General features: G+C 38.7%; 1 protein-coding gene across 2 annotated transcripts in view; it reads right to left on the bottom strand.

Moving 5' to 3' along the window:
• Window positions 1-19,762, bottom strand: part of APOOL (apolipoprotein O like) — a 139,001-nt gene that overhangs the window by 15,370 nt on the left and 103,869 nt on the right. For both annotated transcript variants that reach the window (XM_012790093.2, XM_075999410.1), the window contains 2 exons: window positions 11,241-11,354; window positions 10,939-11,056 (listed from right to left, as the gene is read on the bottom strand). In XM_012790093.2, coding sequence (XP_012645547.2) covers window positions 10,939-11,056; window positions 11,241-11,354 — 232 coding nt within the window. The remainder of the gene's footprint in view (window positions 1-10,938; window positions 11,057-11,240; window positions 11,355-19,762) is intronic.

Genomic DNA, 19,762 nt, shown 5'->3' with positions numbered 1-19,762 from the left:
GAAAACAGGATAGATCATGCTGAAGAAAGAATCTCAGAGCTTGAAGATTATGCCTACATGCTAAACAAATCAGAGGAAAAAAGGGTACACAGAAAATAAAGCAAACATTGTCTGACCTAAATACCACTTTAAACAACACTACCATAAAAGCAGGGGACTTCAACATACCACTAAATGAACTGGATAGATCCTCCAAATAGAAATTAAGTAAAGAAATAAGGGACCTAAACAAAGCTATTGACCAAAAAGGTCTGACAGATCTATACAGAACATTCCACCCAAATAAAGCTGAATTCACATTCTTCTCAACAGCCCATAGATCCTTCTCCAAAACTGATCACATACTAGGCCACAAAGCAGATCTCAAAAAATTTAAGAAAATAGAAATAATACCATGTGTCTTCTCTGATCATAGTGGTATAAAATTAAAGTTCAATTCTAACAGAAATACACACGACATCACTAAGTCTTGGAAACTAAACAATCTACTGTTTAATAGGGTCAAGGAAGAAATTCAGAGGGAAATCAAGAGTTTCTTCGAACAAAATGACAATGGAGCTACATCTTACCAACACCTGTGGGATACAGCAAAAGCATACCTGAGAGGAAAACTAATAGCAATAAATGCTCACATCCAAAAAACAGAAAGAGTAGACACCAACAACCTAATGAATATATTCAAGAAATTGGAAAAAGAAGAGCAAACCAATTCCAATCTGAGCAGAAGAAAAGAGATATCTAAGATCAAAGCTCAACTAAATGAAATAGAAAACAAGATAATTATATTGAAGATCAACAAAACCAGAAGCTGGTTTTTCGAAAAGATTAACAAAATTGATGACCCTCTGGCTAGGCTGACAAGAACTCAAAGGGAAAGGACTCTAATAAACTCAATAATAAATGAAAAAGGAGAGATCACAACAGACTCCACAGAAATACAAAACATTATGTTTGAGTATTATAGAAATATATATGCCCAAAAACTACAGAATGAAGATGAAATGGGCAGATTCCTGGATTCATACAACCTCCCTAAATTCACCCAGGAGGTAATAGAGTTCTTGCACAGACCAATCACATGCTCAGAAATTGAAGCAGTAATTAAAAACCTCCCCAAGCAGAAAAGTCCTGGGCCAGATGGCTACACTTCAGAGTCCTACCAAACATTCAAAGACGAACTCATACCTATACTACAGAAACTATCCCACACCATTGAGAAAGATGGTAGTCTGCCTAACTCATTCTACGAAGCCAATATCACATTGATACCAAATCCAGGAAAGGATGCAACAAAAAAAGAAATTTACAGAAAAATATCCCTTATGAATATAGATGCAAAAATCCTAAATAAAATTTTAGCAAATAGAATTCAGCAACACATCAAAGAATAATTCAACATGACCAGGTGGGATTTATTCCTGGGATGCAAGGCTGGTTCAACATATCCAAGTCTATAAATGCAATCCACTTTATAAATAAAAGCAAAAAGAAAGACCATATGATTCTGCCAACAGATGCAGAAAAAGCATCTGACAAAGTCCAACATACTTTTATGATAAAAACACTTAACAAAATAGGCATAGATGGCCCTTACCTTAAATTTATCACATCCATTTATGACAAACCAACTGCTAATATCATCCTAAATGGGGAAAAATTGAAATCGTTCCCTCTTCGAACCAGAACTAGACAAGGAAGACCACTTTCTCCCCTCCTATTCAACATAGTGCTCGAAGTCCTAGCTATAGCAATCAGGCAAGAGAGGGGTATTAAGGGCATCCAAGTCAGAACAGATGTGATCAAACTCTCACTCTTCGCTGATGATATGATATACCTTGAAATCCCTATGAATTCTTCCAAAAGACTCCTAGATTTGATAAATGAATTCGGTAAAGTTTCAGGGTATAAAATCAATACACACAAATCAGAAGCATTCATATATGCCAAGAACCATCAAGCAGAAACTCAAATCAAAACTGCAATATGCTTTACTATACCCCCAAAGAAAATTAAATATCTAGGAGTATATTTAATGAGAGATATGAAAGATTTATACAAGGAGAACCACAAAACACTAAAAAAAGAAATTACAGATGATTTAAACATATGGAAAAATCTACCATGTTCATGGATTGGTAGAATCAATATTGTTAAAATGTCAATATTACCTAATGTGATCTACAGAATCAATGCAATCCCCATCAAAATACCATCAGCATTCTTAACAGATCTAGAAAAAATAATTCTTCGCTTTGTATGGAACCAAAGAAAACCATGTATAGCCAAAGCCATCTTAAGTAAAAAGAACAAACTGGGAGACATCAGTCTTCCTGACTTCAAACTGTACTATAAAGCAATAATAGTTAAATCTGCCTGGCATTGGCACAAGAACAGAATCATCAATATCTGGAATAGAACTGAGATTCCAGAGATGAAACCATCTGTATACGGTAACCTAATCTTTGATAAAGCAGACAAAAACATACAATGGGGAAAAAAAAATTCTCTCTTCAATAAATGGTGCTGGAAAAACTGGTTAGCAACATGTAGAAGAGTGAATCAGGATCCCATCCTCTCACCCTCACAAAAATTCACTCAAGATGGATAACAGATCTAAACCTAAGGCATGAAACTTTAAGAATCCTAGATGAAAAGGTTGGGAAAACTCTATCAGATATTGGTCTAGGTAAAGTATTCAAGAGGAAGACCCCCCCAAGGCAATCACCGCCGAATCAAAAATAAACAAATGGGATCTGATCAAATTAAAAAGTTTCTGCATAGCCAAGGAATCTATCATTAGATCAAATAGACAACCCACAGAGTGGGAGAAAATATTCATTCTCTACACTTCTGATAAAGGTCTAATAACAAGAATCTACCTAGAACTTAAAAGAATAAACAAGAAAAAATCAAACATCCCTATCAAGAAATAGGCAATGGAAATGAACAGAAACTTCTCCAAAGAAGATAGAATAATGGCCTGCAAACATATAAAAAATGTTCAACATCTCTAATCATTAGAGAAATGCAAATCAAAACCACAATGAGATACCATCTAACCCCAGTGAGAATGGCCTATATCAAGAAATCCCAAAACAACAAATGCTGACAAGGATGTGGAGAGACAGGAACTCTCTTACACTGCTGGTGGACTGCAAATTAGTGCAACCTTTGTGGAAGAGAATTTGGAGATACCTCAAACAGCTAAAAATAGAAATACCATTTGACCCAGCAATAGCATTGTTGGGCATCTACCCAAAAGAACATAAGTCTCTCTATTATAAAGACATCTGCACCCAAATGTTTATGGCAGCACAATTCACTATTGCATGGTCATCGAAACTACCCAAGTGTCTGCAAATTCATGAGTGGATAACTAAAATGTGGTATATGCTCACAATGGAATATTACTCAATCCTAAGAAACGACAGTGAGCTAGCACTGCTATCCTGGATAAAGCTTAAGCCTGTAATACAAAGTGAGGTGACACAAGATCTGGAAAAGGGGCTATACATCTACTCGTCATCAAATTGGTACTGATTGACTAAGACTACAGTGCTCAAAAAATGGTAGTGTTCAACAGGGATTTGGGGGGGAGACCCACATCTTAAGGAAGTGGCGAGCATTGTGGGGGGGGGAAGGGATTACCTCTATCCCTTTTTAGGGAGAGATAAAGATACACATTGTAACCAAAATGTCTGAAAAAAATCTGTAATTGGGAAATGGACAGGTGGAAGGGGGTGGAGGGGAAGGGCATGTACTTACAAGGTAGGAGCGGTGCGTACCACCTGGAGGCTGGACATGCTAGAAGCTCTGGCATTGTGGGGTGGGGGAGGGGGGACAGGTGCAAGATATGTAACCCTAACAATATTTGTAGTCCCATATTATGAAGTAATAAAAAATAAATAATAAAAAAAGAAGTCTGCAGTTAGTCTGGTAGGTTTTCCTCTTTACGTTGGTAGGTTTTCCTCTTTACGTTATCCGTTGTTTTCACTTTACTGCTCAAAGGATTGCCTCTTTCGTGTTTACTATGGCCAGTCTGATAATTATGTGATGTGGTGATTGCCTTTTTACATTAAGTTTCCCAGGAGTTCTGTGTGATTCTTTTATCTGGATACCTAGGTTTCTGGCCAGGCCAGGCGTATTTTCCCCCAGTATTCCAAGAAAGATTATCTAGCCTTTGTGTATTTTCTTCTCTCCCCAGGATGCCTAAAATTATTACATTTGGATTCTGTACATAATCCCCCATTTCCTGTATGTTTTGTTCTTCTCTCTTGTTTCTGTGTTCTTTTTCTTCATCTGATTTGTTTAGCACAGAAGCATTATCTTCAAGCTCTGAGATTCTTTCCTCTGTGTGATCCATCCTATTTTTAAGGCTTTCCACTGTGTTTTGTAGTTCCTTAAATGCCTCTTTCATTTCCAAGATTTCTGGTTTTTTTTTTTTTGTAATATTTCAATTTCCTTTGAGAATTTTTCATTCATTTCCTGTATTGTTCTTGTGGTTCTTTGTGTGGAGTTTGATTTTCACTTCATTTTCATTGAGTTTCCTTACAATCCATATTTGGAATTCTTTCATCACTTTAATCATTTTATTTAAATTAGCATCCATTTTTGAGGTTCTAATGATTGGGGGTGATTTTCTCTATGATCTTTCATATTTCCTGTGTTCTTTCACTGGTTCCTTCTCATCAGGGTACTCAGTTGAGCAGTCAGAGTGCTAGGACTGGTTTGTTCCCCTAACTTCAAGCCCCCAAGGGATGTTCCTTGACAGTGGTGCGAAGAGGCACACTGGTCTTGTATTGCCTTAGATGTATTTTAGCAAGTTGAGTTGCCTCTGAACTGTTGTCTTCAACTCTTGCTAGTGTAGATTAGTGAGTTTGGTCCCCCAGCTTAAGCTCCCACATGGTGAATCATACTTGTGTGTGTAATTCCAGTGCCCTCTAATAGCTTGAGATGGAGGGCAATGTGCTAAGCTATGGGGTTACCCTTTCTGTCATTGGTTGTAGACTGCATAGAGGAGCCAGTTATAGAGGTAATCTGATGCCTCTGTTTTGGTCCCATGGATTGAGAGTACTATTGCCCCAATCTTTAGGAAGGGTCTTGCCACTCTCTAGGGTTACTTGGACCTTATTCCCCCTTAAAGCACAGCTAAGGAAAAGAGAGATCGCACCTGATGCCTACCAGCCTACATGTGTGTGCATCTGTGTTTGCTTGATCTGCTGTTAGGGGAATCTGCTAATGTTATTCAGGGCTCTTCCACCATGCTTGGGAGGCTGCTCCAGATGGGAGGGGTCACTTGGTGCCACTGCTGGGGTCTCAGGCCAGGATTTTCCTTTCCTGACCACAAACCCCACTGTTGGCAGCTACCCAGATGCAGAGCAGGATCTAGAATTACGTTCTTATTAAATGATCCAAGTTGGTCCAGTGGGCAGAATCCATGGGCTGTCAATTATTGATCTGCACCAAGGCCCTGAAGATTCACACCAGTAACACAGGAAAAGTGGCTTTTCTTGCTTCTCCAAACCTCCAGGGACAGAGACCTCCACTCCTGGTGTGAAAGTTTCTGGGCTAGGGCACGGGTGATGCCAAAGACTGCCCAGTGCCCCAGTGTCTGGAGATTCCACAGGTTGTGGCCTCCCACTACTAGGGAACTAGCTTTGTTGGGAAGCATGCAAGATTTGTCCACCGACGCAGGCCTGGCTAGCTGAATCAACAGGTCATGGAAGGGCTGGGCTTGCTGCACAGGGCAGGAGAATCCTCTAGCTGGGAGAAGGGTACTGCCTGAAACCATAGCACATCACAGTGTCAGGGCTTTGGACCTCAAAATTGGCGGCCGCCCACCTGCAGAGCTAGCACTGGGGGCGACTGCTCAGGAGTTGGCAGATGCCAGTTCAGTGAGCTGAATCACCAGGATGCCCACTGTCTCTTGTGTGTCACATTCCCTCAATCTTGCACCTGTCTGGCAGAAGGTGTTGCTCTTTCTGTCCCACCCCCCCCTGAGCTGGCCTAATCATCATTGGTTTCCAGGGGTAGAGCCCTGTTTTCAGTGTTCACCTCCTTTGTTCTGGCCCTGATGACCACCAGATCAGAGCTGCCTGTCTCCAAACTCCCTCAAGTGGTCTCAGGAAGCAATCATGCAGACCAGTTCCTCCCCCACCTAGTGCAGTCCTAAAACAGAATACCGGGTAGTTCAAAATATTTCCCACTATTGTCCTCTCTCCACAGAGACCACAATCTCATGCTGTGATTTTGCACCAACTTCAGGCACATCCCTGTCTGAGTGAGTATGGAGATCAGTGGAGGAGCCAGGCATCCTCCTATGGGTCAGATTCTGCTGCATTTTCTGGCCAGGTGAGCATGGCCGTCCCACACTCTATTCTCTATTGTTTATCTCATACTTTCTAGACTTTGTCATCGTATCTCCCATTCACATTATTATTATTTTTTTTGTATGTTGATTGTCCCATTTTGTTTCTCTGTAGTTTCACATTGCTGTTCTTCTGGGGGAAGAATCCACTTGTGTGCAGCCATCTGAGTTCTTCAGCTCTTTCTCTGGGAGCAAAGGGCTAAGAGTTCACCTCTACTTCACCATTTTCCTACCCCCACAGTGTATGTTTAAGCTTTTTTAGCAAACTTTTTTAAAACCTGGTGTTATAACAATCAGGAAAGAAATATAGTTAAAGTTATAAGACAGCAATGATTATTGCCTCAAATAGCTATTAGGTGATATCTGTTCACTGATAATTTAGTTCACATATTAACTCATTGCTATTCAAGCTAGTATGGTAAAAAAGATGGGAAAGATAACTAATAAATTGCTAAGTGAGGTTACAATTGTTAGAAATTCTATTTTTGTTTCTTATAATCAGGATGACTTTTTGTTTCTTGTAATCAAGATGACATTCAACATCCCAATTCTCAGTAATTCAAACAGTTAAAGATACTAGTCATTGCAAAGTACTTTCTCACACTTTGTTCTATTCTTTCCATTATTTTTTTTCTCTCTGTGCTTTGGTTTGGCTATTTTTTATTGACTTTTTGAGTTCATTAATTCTGTGCTGTCTTGCATATAGTATATTGTTAAACCCATCAATGAGTTCTTAGTTTCAGGTACTGTATTGTTACTTGTAGAATATCCACCTGATTTTTTCAATAGATTCTAAGTCCTTGTCAAATTCTTCATATTTTCATCTACTTTGTCCATCACTTTTTCTATTTAACATTACAGTTATTATATAAACCTGTTCTGTTAACTTCAATATTTAGGTCATTTATGAGTCTGCTGCTATTATTTTATTTCTTTCTTTTTATTGTCAGTCACATATTCCTGCCACTTTGCATGACCAGTTTTTTGTTTGTTTGTATGGTGTACATTGTGCATAAAAGTCAGAAGCTCTAGATGACATATTCTACCAGACAGGGGTGCCCTTTTCCTCTTTTAGGAAGGGTGAAGCACTTATCATCTTAATCTAGTTGGTCAGTGAACTGGGTCTAGCCTGGGTTGTAGTTTTAGTAAGAGTCAGCCAACCACTGGTTCCTCCTTGTTTTTTCAGTATGGCATTCTCAAGATTCTGATTGACAGTCTGACTGGTTTCTCTCTCTTCAGCACTAAAAAGCTGTAGGAAATTTGGTTTTGCCTGTCAGAGGTTTTGAGCTTGGCTATTTAGTCTCCTGGTCCAAAAAGAATCTGGCAAATATCACGTGGAGGAGAGGAGTTGTGTATATGTGGCATATCCTCTCACTTCAGAACAGGAACTGGCAAACTTTTTCTGCCAAAGCCCAGTAGTATATATTTTAGAATTTGTAAACCATATGGTCTCTATCACAACTGCTCAACTCTGCCACTGTGTGTGAAAGTAGTCATAGACAATACATAAATGGATGAGTGTGGTTGTATTCTAATAAAAATGCATTTATGGACATTGAGATTTGAATTTCATATAATTTTCAAATGTCACAAAATAGTATTTTTTATTTTTATCAGCCACCTAAAACATGTAGAAACCACTGTTAGTTTACAGAGCATACTAAAACAGGGAGTGAGCTAGATTTGGCACATGGGTGATAGTTTGACAATCCCTACTTTATAGGGACATTAATTTGTTAAGACTGTGTGAGATTTCATTCTATTTTCATCAGATTCTTGAAGAGGTCCATGATACAAAATTTCTAAACTTGTGATTCCAAAAATAACATAATTTTCACTATAAATTATATATAGGATGGTAGAGAACAACCAAACTCATATTAAAGCCATGACATATAGTAAGATAGTACACTCAATCTATTCTGCATGGTGACCATGGCTAGGCTCATGAGCTAAGGAGCTTGCTCCTGAAGTATGCTCAATGAAAATTTATTTATCAGCAAAATTGCTAATTACTTCAGGAAAATGATAATGATGATTTGTCTTTTTGAGAAAGAGTCTGGTTATACTGTCCTGGATAGAGTGCAGTGGTATCATCGAAGCTCACTGTAACCTCCAACTTCTGAATTCAAGTGATCCTCTAGCCTCACCCTACCAGTAGCTGGGACTACAGGTGTGTGCCATGATGACTGGCTAATTTTTCTACTTTTAGTAGAGATGGGGTCTTGCTCTTGCTCGTGAACTCAAGCAATCCTGCCTCAGCCTCTCAGAGTGTTGGGATTGCAGGTGTGAGCCACCACACTTGAATGATGATATCTTTTGATATTCATTAAGAAGTTAATATGTGCTTGACATTGTACTTAGTGCTTTACATGTAATATCTCATTTAATCCTCACAACCACCATTTGAGAACTACTATTGTCCCCTTTTATGGATGAGGAGCCTGAGGCTTAAAGTGTCAGGTAACTTGCCCCAGGCAATAGAACTAATAAATGCTGGACCTGGGATTTGGATTCAAGTCTTATTCTAAAACCTGTGCTCCCAATCGCTACTATTTCCCATGTCATAGAACTTTGAGATTATATATGAAATGTAGAAGTGGTGAATCCCAAGAATATACTGTATGATCAACTCTTAATGATATATTAATATTATGGACTAAATATTTGTGTACCCCCAAAATTAAATATGTTGAGACCTTACTCCCCCCCCCAAGTGATGGTATTAGGAGGTACGGCCTTTGGGAAGTAATTAGGACTAACGAAGTGATGAGAGTAGAGCTCTCATGAATGGCATTGGTGCCCTTATAAGAGTCCTGAGAGAGCTAACTTTCTTCTGTTCTCTACCTTGTGAAGATACAATGAGAAGTAGACTGTCTATAAGCCAGAAGAGGACCCTCACCAGAACTTGACTATGCTGGCACCCTAATCTCAAACTGTCACCCTCTAGAACAGTGAGAAATAAATTTCTGTTCTTTATAAGCCACCCAGTCTATGTTGTTTTATTAATAGAAACCCGAATATAATAAGAATGAACAGCACTGCCATCTCTTTCTCCTTCTACATGTCTCCTTAGAATGATTTTCATATACTACATCACTTAGAACAAGCAGGTAAAAGGCTACAGAATCTAGATGTGTGAAGAAAAATACATTCTCTAAGGATGATTTTGGCCCCACTGTTAAGCTGTGGTACATTTCATCTTCACAAAGATATTCTGGGATTGGCAGGCATTTAGAAAAATGACCAGATACATTATATTCTTGTGGGAATATATTCAACTATGGATTATTCAGTGACAATCTAAAAATTATATAACTCACTTGATTAGAAAGAAGTGACAGAGAAAAGTAGTAAAACCTAAATCAGGTTTGTTATTCAGTGATAGTTTTTATAAATAATAGAGAGGAGGAATAGGCTGAAATTAGAAACTACATTCTGGTTTTAAATTAGATAATCTATATACAACGGAAAGAGCTTGGACTTTGAGGTCAGGAAGAACTAGGCTATAAACACAGCTCTGGTACTCACAAGCTGTGTGATCTGGGACACGTTATTTAAGCTCCTTGAGTCTCAATGTATTCAACATACAGGAATAATTACCAATACAGCAGAGTTTTTTGTTTTGCTTTGCTTTGTGGATGAGGAATGAATAATAATAAATTTACTGCTCTTTGTATCACAGTACATACTTAATAAAAGTTAGACATTATTATTACTCCTCAATTATTATTCCCCAACCTTAGAGTTAGTCATATTTCCTTTGCAATAAGACAACTTAATGGGTTGTACCATTGACATTGTACAGGTAGACAACACTATGCAAAGCAGTGGCTAGTGAGTCTATGTAAGTACACTGTGTTCATATCATATAAGTAATAAAAAAGGTAACTGTAAAAATTCAGTTACCTTTCCTTTGATCACAGCAAAACCACAGTAAAGAAAACATCTCGCTACATTTGTTTTTCTTGATCACAGTAAAACCATGGTGATATCTGCTTAGAAAGTATAACTGTCATTATTTTGTCCCATAAAGTATAAATATTAACTACCAGTATTGAATATTAGCAAAGTTATAAATATTATAATTGGTGCTACTTCTACTATTTCATGTTGAAAGTTCTTTTGGTAACTAAACTTAATAAAACTATGGATAGAAAAAACAGACTGACAAGGAGACTGACAGGTAAATAGCAAAAGAAATAGAACATGATATTTATGTAGGTATGACTCATACCTACAAACTGATAGAATCCAGAAAAGCATATTTCCCTAACCTGATAAAATAGCTCTTGTTTATAAAATGATATTAAATGCTTTACTTAATCAACCTGTCAGTGCTACTCTAAACCCCCACATCCAAAGATCTGTATCATGAACTACATGGCAATGAAAAAAAAAAAAATACCAGTTACCTAAGTACCTCATAACTTAAAAAGAATTGCAAACTAAAGATATGAGAAAAACAAAACATTTCTGAAGAAAACAAATAAGTTCAAACTGCTAATTATAATGCTATCAAATTATTTAAAGAAAAGAATTAAGGCAAAATTGAATTATTCCAAACAAACCTGATATAGATTCTGATTTAGTCTTTGTTTCAGAGCTGAGTTCTGACGGTAAAGGCACTGAGTGTTTCAGGATATGAGTTGTTCTTGCAGGTAATTCGATTCCAGAAGAGCTTCCTAGCTGTTTACCAAAAAGATATTTCTTTCATAAGTAAATTATTTTACTAAAAGACTAAAATATCCTAAAAATTATAACATATTCCTACATCTACATTCTATTCTTATACGCCCAATACACCCATTATAAGCAAACACCCACCCAAACAAAACTCATTGTGTACCTTTTTGGCCCATTTAAACTCTACCTTAGTTTCTTCATTAGATTCAGGGAGTGACTCTTTTTTGCTGCTTTTTGTCCATAATGATTTAACTCCTTCATATATTTGCTGGCTTGTAGCATATACCCTTTTCCCAGTTACCTAATTAAAAGAAAAAGCAAGTTAAATAATTATGTATTTTAAAGTTAAAATTTAAAATAATTTTACATTTGTCAGCTATTTTATATGAATACCCCAGGTGAGAATCAATAAAGATACAAATCTCTAGATCAGGCGTCCTCAAACTATGGCCTGCAGGCCACATGCCACCCACAGTGAGCACTTTCCAATGGTCTGAGGGACAGTGAACTGGCCCCATTTAAAAAGTTTGAGGACCCCTGCTCTAGATCATATAACGCAAAGTACAATTTCCCAAATCTTTCATGCCAAATTATTTACGGTTTTCCCCTCCCTTACTCGCCACTCCCCCCTGGTTGCTTTCCACTGAGTTTTAATTCCCTTTGTGCACATGTGTGCTCATCAGTTAGTTTCAATTTAATACTGACTACATGTGGTGATTGTTTTTCCATTCTTAAGATACGTCACTTAGGAGAATGATCTCCAGTTCCACCAAGATTGTTGCAAAGGTATTAATTTATCTTTTTGTAATGGCTGAGAAGTACTCCATGGTGTGTGTGTGTGTGTGTGTATCACATTTTACGAATCTACTCATGAACTGAAGGAAACTTGGGCTGATTCCACATCTTTGCAATTATGAATTGTGCTGCTATAAACATTCAAATGTAAGTGTCTTTTTGATGAAAGTCTTCTTTTCCTTTGGGTAAATACCCAGAGGTGGGATTGCTGGATTAAATGGCAGGTCTGCTTTTAGTTCTTTGAGGAATCTCCCTCCATATTGTTTTCCATAGAGGTTGCACTAATTTGCAGTCCCACCAAGAGAGTTTATAAGCATTCCTTTCTCTCTGTATCCACACCAGCATTTATTGTTTTTGAAAGTTTTAATAAAGCCATTCTGACTTGGGTAAGGTGATATCACACTGTGGTTTTAATTTACATTTCCCTGATGATTACTGATTACAAGAATTTTTTTCATATGTTTAGTGGCCATTTGGTCTTTCTTTTTTGAGAACCTTCTATCATGTCTTTTTCCCACTTCTTAATAGTGTTGTTTTTTTCTTGCTGATTTGGTTTAGTTCCTTGTAAACTCTGCTTATTAGCCCTTTATGAGATGTGTAGCTTGTGATTATTTTCTCCCATTCTGTAGGTTGTCTACTGGCTCTGTTGATTTTTTTGCTTAGCTGTGCAGAAGCATTTTAGTTTAATCAAATCCTATTTATTTATTTTTGTTGTTGCCATGATTGCCATTGTGGTCTTAGTCATAAATTTTTTGCCTAAGCCAGTATCTGGGAGAGTTTTTTCTACCTTTTCTCTAGAATTCTTAAGGTTTTCTTCCTAAGATCTAATTCTTTTATACATCTTGAATTAATTTTTGTGAGTCGTCAGAGGTAGGGGTTCTGTTCCATTCTTCTGCTTGTGGCTATCCAATTTTCCCAGCACCATTTATTGAATAGGGCTTCTTTTCCCCAGTGTACACTGTTGTCTCCTTTGTCAAAGATTAGCTGGTTGTAGGTACATGGTTTTATATCTGGGTTCTCGTTTTGTTCCACTGGTCTAAGTTGCTATTTTCATACCAATTACATGCTGTTTTGATTACTATAGTCCTGTAGTATAGCTTGAAGTCTGGTGATGTGATGACGCCAGATTTGTTCTTTTCACTTAAGATTGCCTTGAGTATTCGGGCTCTTTTCTGCTTCTAAACAAAGCATAGAATAATTTTTCATGGATCTGTGAAGTTTGATTTTGGTAATTTGATGGGAATGCACTAAATCTGTAAAACAATGTGAGTACTATAGACATTTTAACAATTTGATTCTGTCTATCCATGAGCATAATATTTTTTTTCCATTTGTTTGTATCCTCTGTGATTTCTTTCCTCAGAGTTTCATAGTTCTCCTTGTAGAGATCTTTCACCTCCTTGGTTAAGTATATTCCTAGGTATTTTATTTTCTTTTTAGCCATTGTGAATGTATTGAGTCTTTGATTTCATTCTTGGCTTGACTGTTACTATATAGTATATAGAAATGCTATTGATTCATATACCTTGATTTTTGCATCCTGAGACTTTCCTGAATTTATTTATCCATTACAGGAGACTCTGAGTGGAATATTAGGGGTTTTCTAGGTACAAGATCAAATTGTCAGTAAAGAGTGATAGTTTGAACTCTACTTTCATGATTTGGATACCCTTAAAATTCTTTTCTTGCTAGATTGCTTCGGTTAGGACTTCCAGAACAATGTTAAAGAGAAGAGGTGAGAGTGGCCATCCTTATCTTGTTCCAGTTCCTGAGTGGGAATGCTTTCAACTTTTCCCCATTCAGTATGATGTTGGCTGTGAGTTTGTCATACATGACTATTATAATTTTGAGATATATTCCTTCTCTGCCTAGTTTGTTGAGGGTTTTTATCCAGAACCTGTAGTGGGTTTTGTTGAATATTTTTTTCTGCATCTTTTGAGATGATCATATGGTATTTGTTTTTGCTTTTGCTTATGTGTGAATCACATTCATTGATTTACATATGTTGAACCATCCTTGCATCCCTGAGATGACGTCCAATTCATCCTGGTGGATTATTTTCTTGATATGCCATTGAATTCGATTTGTTACTATTTTATTGAAGACTTTTATATGTATATTCAGAAGGGTTTCTTGTTGTTGTTGTTGTGTCCTTTCCTACCTTTGGTATCAAGTTGATATTGACTTCATAGAATGAATTACAGATGATTCCCTCCTTCTCAATATTTTAAAATAATTCCTGTATTATGGGTAGTGGATCTTCTTTGTAGATCTAATAGAATATGGCTGTGAAGCCATCTGGTCCAGGGCTTTTGTATTGGGAGGATTGCTTATTATCAGTTTGATCTAAGTGTTTATTCTTGGTCTGTTCAAGAGTTCTATTTCTTCCTGGTCTGGTTGAGTCTTACAAAATTGTGTGTTTCCAGGAACTTGTCCATTTACTCTACCGTCTCGAGTTTAGGCACATAGAGATTTACGTAACATTAATGAATGATACTTTGTATTTCTGCTATAACTGCTGTAATGTCACCATTTCATATCCGATTGAGATTATTTGGGTCCTTCCTCTTTTGTTATTGGTTAATATAGCAAGAGATCTCTTTATCTTTTTCAAGTTAAAATCTATATAGCAAGATAAATCTGTTTAGCAAGATTTCGTTTATCTTTACAAATAACCTACTTTTTGTTTTGTTAATCATTTGTATTTTGTTTTTGTTTTCCAATTCATTTAATTCTGCTCTGTCCTTCCTTATTTCATTTCTTCTGCTTGCTTTGGGTTTGGTTTGTTGTTCTCTTTCTAGTTGCTTGAGGTGTGATCTTTCTGTGTTTTTGATGTAGGCATTTAAGGCTATGAATCTCCCCGAGGAATTATTTTGCTGTGTCCTATAGATTTTGATAGCCTGTGTCATGACTGTAATTCAGTTCAAAAAAATGTTTATGTCCGTCTTAATTTCATTCTTAACCCAATAATCATCCAACAGCAGGTTGTTTAATTTCCACAATTTTGTATAGGTTTGAGTGTTTACCTTCTGATTAACTTCTGGCCTTGTTATGCTGTGGTTTCAGCATGTATACGTAACAATTTCCATTTTTTTGAATTTGTTGATACCTGTTTTGTGGAATAAAATATGATCACTCATACAGAATGCCCATGTGCTGCTGAGAGGAATGTTTATTCTGTAGTTTTTTAGTGGAATGTTTTATAGCTGTCTGTTAGACTCATTTGATGTAAAGTTTGGTTTAAGTCTATTATTTTCTTAATTTATTTTCTGCTTAGATAATTTGTCAAGCTCTGGCAATGGGGTGTTGAGGTCCCCAGAAATTACAATGGTACTATTTATTTCTTTGCTTGGCTCTACTAAAATTTGCTTTATGTACCTGGGAGCTCCTGTGTTGGGCACATATACATTTAGGATTTTTATGTCTTCTTAGTGAATTCTCCCTTTACCATTATATAATGACCCTCTTTGTCTTTCTTTACATTTATTTCTTGGCTTAAAGTCAATTTTATCTGATATGAGAATGGCTACATCTGCTCTCTTTGGTTTCATTTGCATGAAATATTTTTTCCATCCTTTCACATTGAGTCTGCATGTGTCCTTGTGGTTTAGATATGTTTCCTGGAGACAGCAGATACTTGGGTTATATTTGCTCATCCATTTAGCTGGCCTGTGTCTTTAAGAAGAGCATTGAATCCATTCCCACTATTTGATACCATTGATATCTGGCATACTGGTCTGTTCATTCAGTTAGTAGTACCTTACTCCTTTTGTTTTACCTCTTGTTCTATTGTTTTATAACAGTCATGAATTTTGGGGTTCTTTTAGGTCTATTTACACAGGTGGGTATCTCTTGTGCTGATTTGTATATACTGCTGTTCTGAGTATTTCGTGAAGAGCAGCTCTGGTCATGGCAAATTGCCTAAGTGTTTGCTTGTCTGGAAAAGACTTAATTTCTCCATCAATTGTGAAATTTAGTTTTGCAGAATACAAAATTCTAGGCTGGCAGCTGTTCTGTTTAAGTTGGTTGAAGATGGAGCCCCAATACTTTCTGGCTTTTAATGTTTCCACTGAGGAGTCAGCACTTTGCCTGATGGGTTTTCTTTTGCAGGTTATTAAATGCTTACATCTTGCTGCTTACAGAGGTTTCTCCTTCATTTCAACTTGGCAAAGTTGATGACCATGTGTCTTGTAGATGACCTATTTGCTATGAATCTGTTTGATGTCCATCTTGTATCCGTATCTCTGATTTTCTGGCAATACTAGAGAAGTTTTCCTCAGTCATTTCCTCAAATAGGTTTTCCATGCCTTCAGCTTTTTTATTCTCCCTCAGGAATTCCTATAATTCGAATGTTAATTCACTTTGAAAAGTCCCATATCTCTCTCAGTGATTGGTCAAACTTTTTTATATTCTTCTCTGCCTCTTTGAGTGACTGGGTCATCTCGACAGCCTTTTCTTCAAGCTCTGAGATTCTTTCTTTTCCTTTGTTTAGCCTGTTATTAAAGCTTTCTGCTGTGTTTTCAAATTCCCTAAATGACTCTTTCATTTCTTTAAGTTCTATTATATACTTTATTATGTCATCTAGCTCTCTAGTGTATTTTTTCATTGATTTACCGAAATATTTTTTTTGTTTCTTTTTGTTGGTTTTCAACTTTCTATTCCATTCCATTCATCTTATTGGCTATCCATAAGATGAATTAAATTTCTGTCATTTCACCAATTTCCTTTGTTGGTGGAGTCCACTACTGTAGCTTTATTGTGTTTGTGTCAATCTTTTTTTTTTTTTTTTTGCCAGGGTTCTTTTGCTGATTTCTTCTCATCTGGCTCTTCTTCTCCTGGCTCTTGGATATTATCATTGCAGGTCTCCTGTTATCCTTTTCTGAGAATTCTCTCAAACCAAGTCTAGGAGTAATGGCTCCTTGGGGCTAAGGGGTCCTTAGTGACATGTTGGATCTTGGGGAGGTTCTACAGGCCCAGTGGTAGTGGTAGGGACCTGGTAGTGGGGTCTTGAGTCCAGGCACAACTTTGGAGTCTCAAGAGTGGAGTTGCAGGTGCCTTGGGGCCATGGAGCTACAGGGGCAGAGCACTGGATTCAGGCATAGTGAGAGCCTCACAGCTGGCCCTGGGGGTTTTGGGGGCAGAGCTACTCATATGATGGGCTGTTTCACTAGTGTGAGGACTGCTAATGCCCAGTTACACAGGCAGGGGTTTATCTCAGTGGCCTAGGATCCACGTAGGTGGGCTGGAGCCACTGGTGGGTCACAGTTCTCCTCCCACCCCTAGTACTCAGTGAGGCAGTCCCTCCAGGCTTTCTAAGTGCTGCCTGTAGTGTTTGGGGCTCCTACTCTGTCTGGCTCCCACTCCTGCAAGTAGGCATGCTTGGCCCTCAGTCACAGGGCACAACACAGGGGAGTGTCTCTTCATCCCCTGGCCCAGTGGGGGTGACACAAAGGCTACTGCCAGATGGCTGGGTCCCAAGCAGACCTCACTCCATGCACTGGAGCAATCAGGATGGCACAACGTGTGGAAACCTGGTATTGGAAGCCACTAGATCTCTGTTGCATCTTCTCTCTGGTGGAATGTCTCTTCATGGACTCCGACCAGCTCCCTGATTAGCCCACATGTCTGCAGTGGAGGAGGGAAACCCGAAACAGATCAAGCTGCCTGTAACTTTTGCTTCTCTCCTAAAAAGCAGTGTCCCCTTTGGTTGCTTTCTATCCTGCTATCTTCACTTCTTCCCAGCAGTGTGAGTTGTACTGGGACTCCCAGCTTAATCCGCAAGCTGTTGGGTGATGCTTATAAGAATCAGCCATGCCCTGTTTGACTGAGTTGGTAGATGCTGTAATGAGCTATAGAGTTGTTTTCTTTGTCAGTGGTTGATGGTTACAGGTAAGAGCCAGCTACAGAGATGCCGCTCTTTTGTGCCTGTGATAAGCTCTAGTCCCTCAGGTGGAGCACTTGAATGCCCCAGACTTTGGGAGGGGCCCTGTAGCTCCCAAAGGATTGCTTGTTCTCCACCACAGCAGAGGTGGATGGAGGAGTGAGGCTGGACATGATCAGGTTGTGTGAGCCTGGAAAGTTCTGCAAAACCTCAGCAGGGATCAGAGGTTGTTTTCCTGGCCACCGGGTGGTGGGGGAAGTCACTGGGGGAGGGTCTAGGCAGGCTCTCCAGACCCCAAAGGCTGCTCATGAGGGAGAGGCCACAATTCCCTGACTAGCTGTCAGGAGTGATCTCTTGCATTAACCCTGCCCTCTGGTATCTGGTTGCAAATGGGCACACCTGAATGTGTTGCATTCAGTTGTTATGGTGCCTTGGGCTGCGATTTTCCCCACTGCAAATGGTCCCTGATCTAACAGTACAGCTTTGAGCCTCAACAGGGATCCAAGGTAATTTTTTCTGGATGCTAAGGAAAGCCACTGGGAGGAGGTCAAAGCAGGCTCTCCAAACTGGGAAGGTTGTTCATGGAAAAGAGGCTGCAATTCCCCAATGGGCTGCAGGTAGTTTGCACTGCCATCCTTGCATTATCCCTGCCCTCCTATGTCTAGTTGCAAACAGGTGTGCCTGAATGTACCACACTCAGTTGATCACACCATTGGCTGGAATCTTTCTCCACCAGAGGACCCACCCTAGTCTAACAGTATGGCTTGCCTGTGATGTGGGGGATGAGCATGTCCCCAGTTCACTGCACCTCAGATGCCCACAGTTTTCTCCTGTCTGTTCTGTCCATGTGGGCTCCTCACTTCCTAAGTCTAACTCCCAACCCTCTGCTTTATGTCCCCCAGCAATCCACTCAAGTCAAAGGGACATGGGATCCGGCCCATGTGTCTGATCTGCTGATGTGTGTCTCCAAGAAATTCCATCAACCAGGGAGCTCCCAGATCTGGCACCCATGGTCCACTGCAAGTCCTGAAGGGGAAAAGTGTGGGTCACACTCTCTGTGGGAACTGAAGGACATGCCAGCTGGGGAGAGGCATCTGCTTGCCCAATTCTTGGCTCAAACTGCTCTCCCAGTTGCAGTGGGTGGGGGGATGGAGAAAAGGACAAGAATCTCAATGGAAGAAAGTCAACTACCCAGTCTCTTGCGTCACTATCCTTGGAGGGGAACCCTGCACAGAATGCCCGAGTTCTTGGATCATGCAAGTTCTCCCCACAATTCTATGATTGCCACGGTGCTTAGACTCATTGGGGAGGAAAGCCTTTTAAGTAACTTGGTAGCACACTGATCACCAAAGGGGTGTGGGAAGGAAAAAGAGATCCCTCTTTACTCCTTCACTGGGCTGCAAGCCTCTCTGGGTTTCATCCTCACCAAAATATTTTTCCCCTTTATCCTCTTCTTTCTCTGCTTTGCATTTTTCCTCCAGGAGGTCTCCAGCAGGCTCCAGCACTTCTCTATGACCTACACCTGAACTGCATCCACTCTTCCCTCTCCTTTATCTGAAACTCTTCCTTCGCTCCAGGATGGTCAGGAAGTGATATCTCTAGTCAGCCATATTGCCCTGTATCCCAACATGGTGTTTTGACATATGCGAAAACTATCTCTGTTTACAGGAGTTTGTGAAAAATAGCTTGAAATAACCAGCTGACTGAGAAAATGAGATTTTCAGATGCTACAATGTTAATGTTTTGCTTATATTTTTATGGTACTTTCTCCATTCATAAAGAAATAAAAAGCATCAACTAATTTCACCAGAGAATAATATTTTTTTCAAGGAGAAAGATAAAATAAAAAATGAACTATAAACAAACAAAAGCAGAGGCTGAGAAGCTGACTGAATTCCTAATGTTGCTATTACTTTCATTCATAAAAATCTTTTGATTTCTTCTTCCGATTTTTTTCCCTTTTACTTATGGTTAAAGTAAATTCAATAGCTATTGATTTTTCAAGTTTTAAAGATGATTTGAAAGGCTTTCCA

This window comes from Microcebus murinus, chromosome X (genome assembly GCF_040939455.1).
Source record: "Microcebus murinus isolate Inina chromosome X, M.murinus_Inina_mat1.0, whole genome shotgun sequence".
Classification (NCBI taxonomy): Eukaryota; Metazoa; Chordata; class Mammalia; order Primates; family Cheirogaleidae; genus Microcebus; species Microcebus murinus.
The sequence above is the reverse complement of the archived record's forward strand: the minus strand, read 5'-3'. Positions and strand labels throughout refer to the sequence as shown.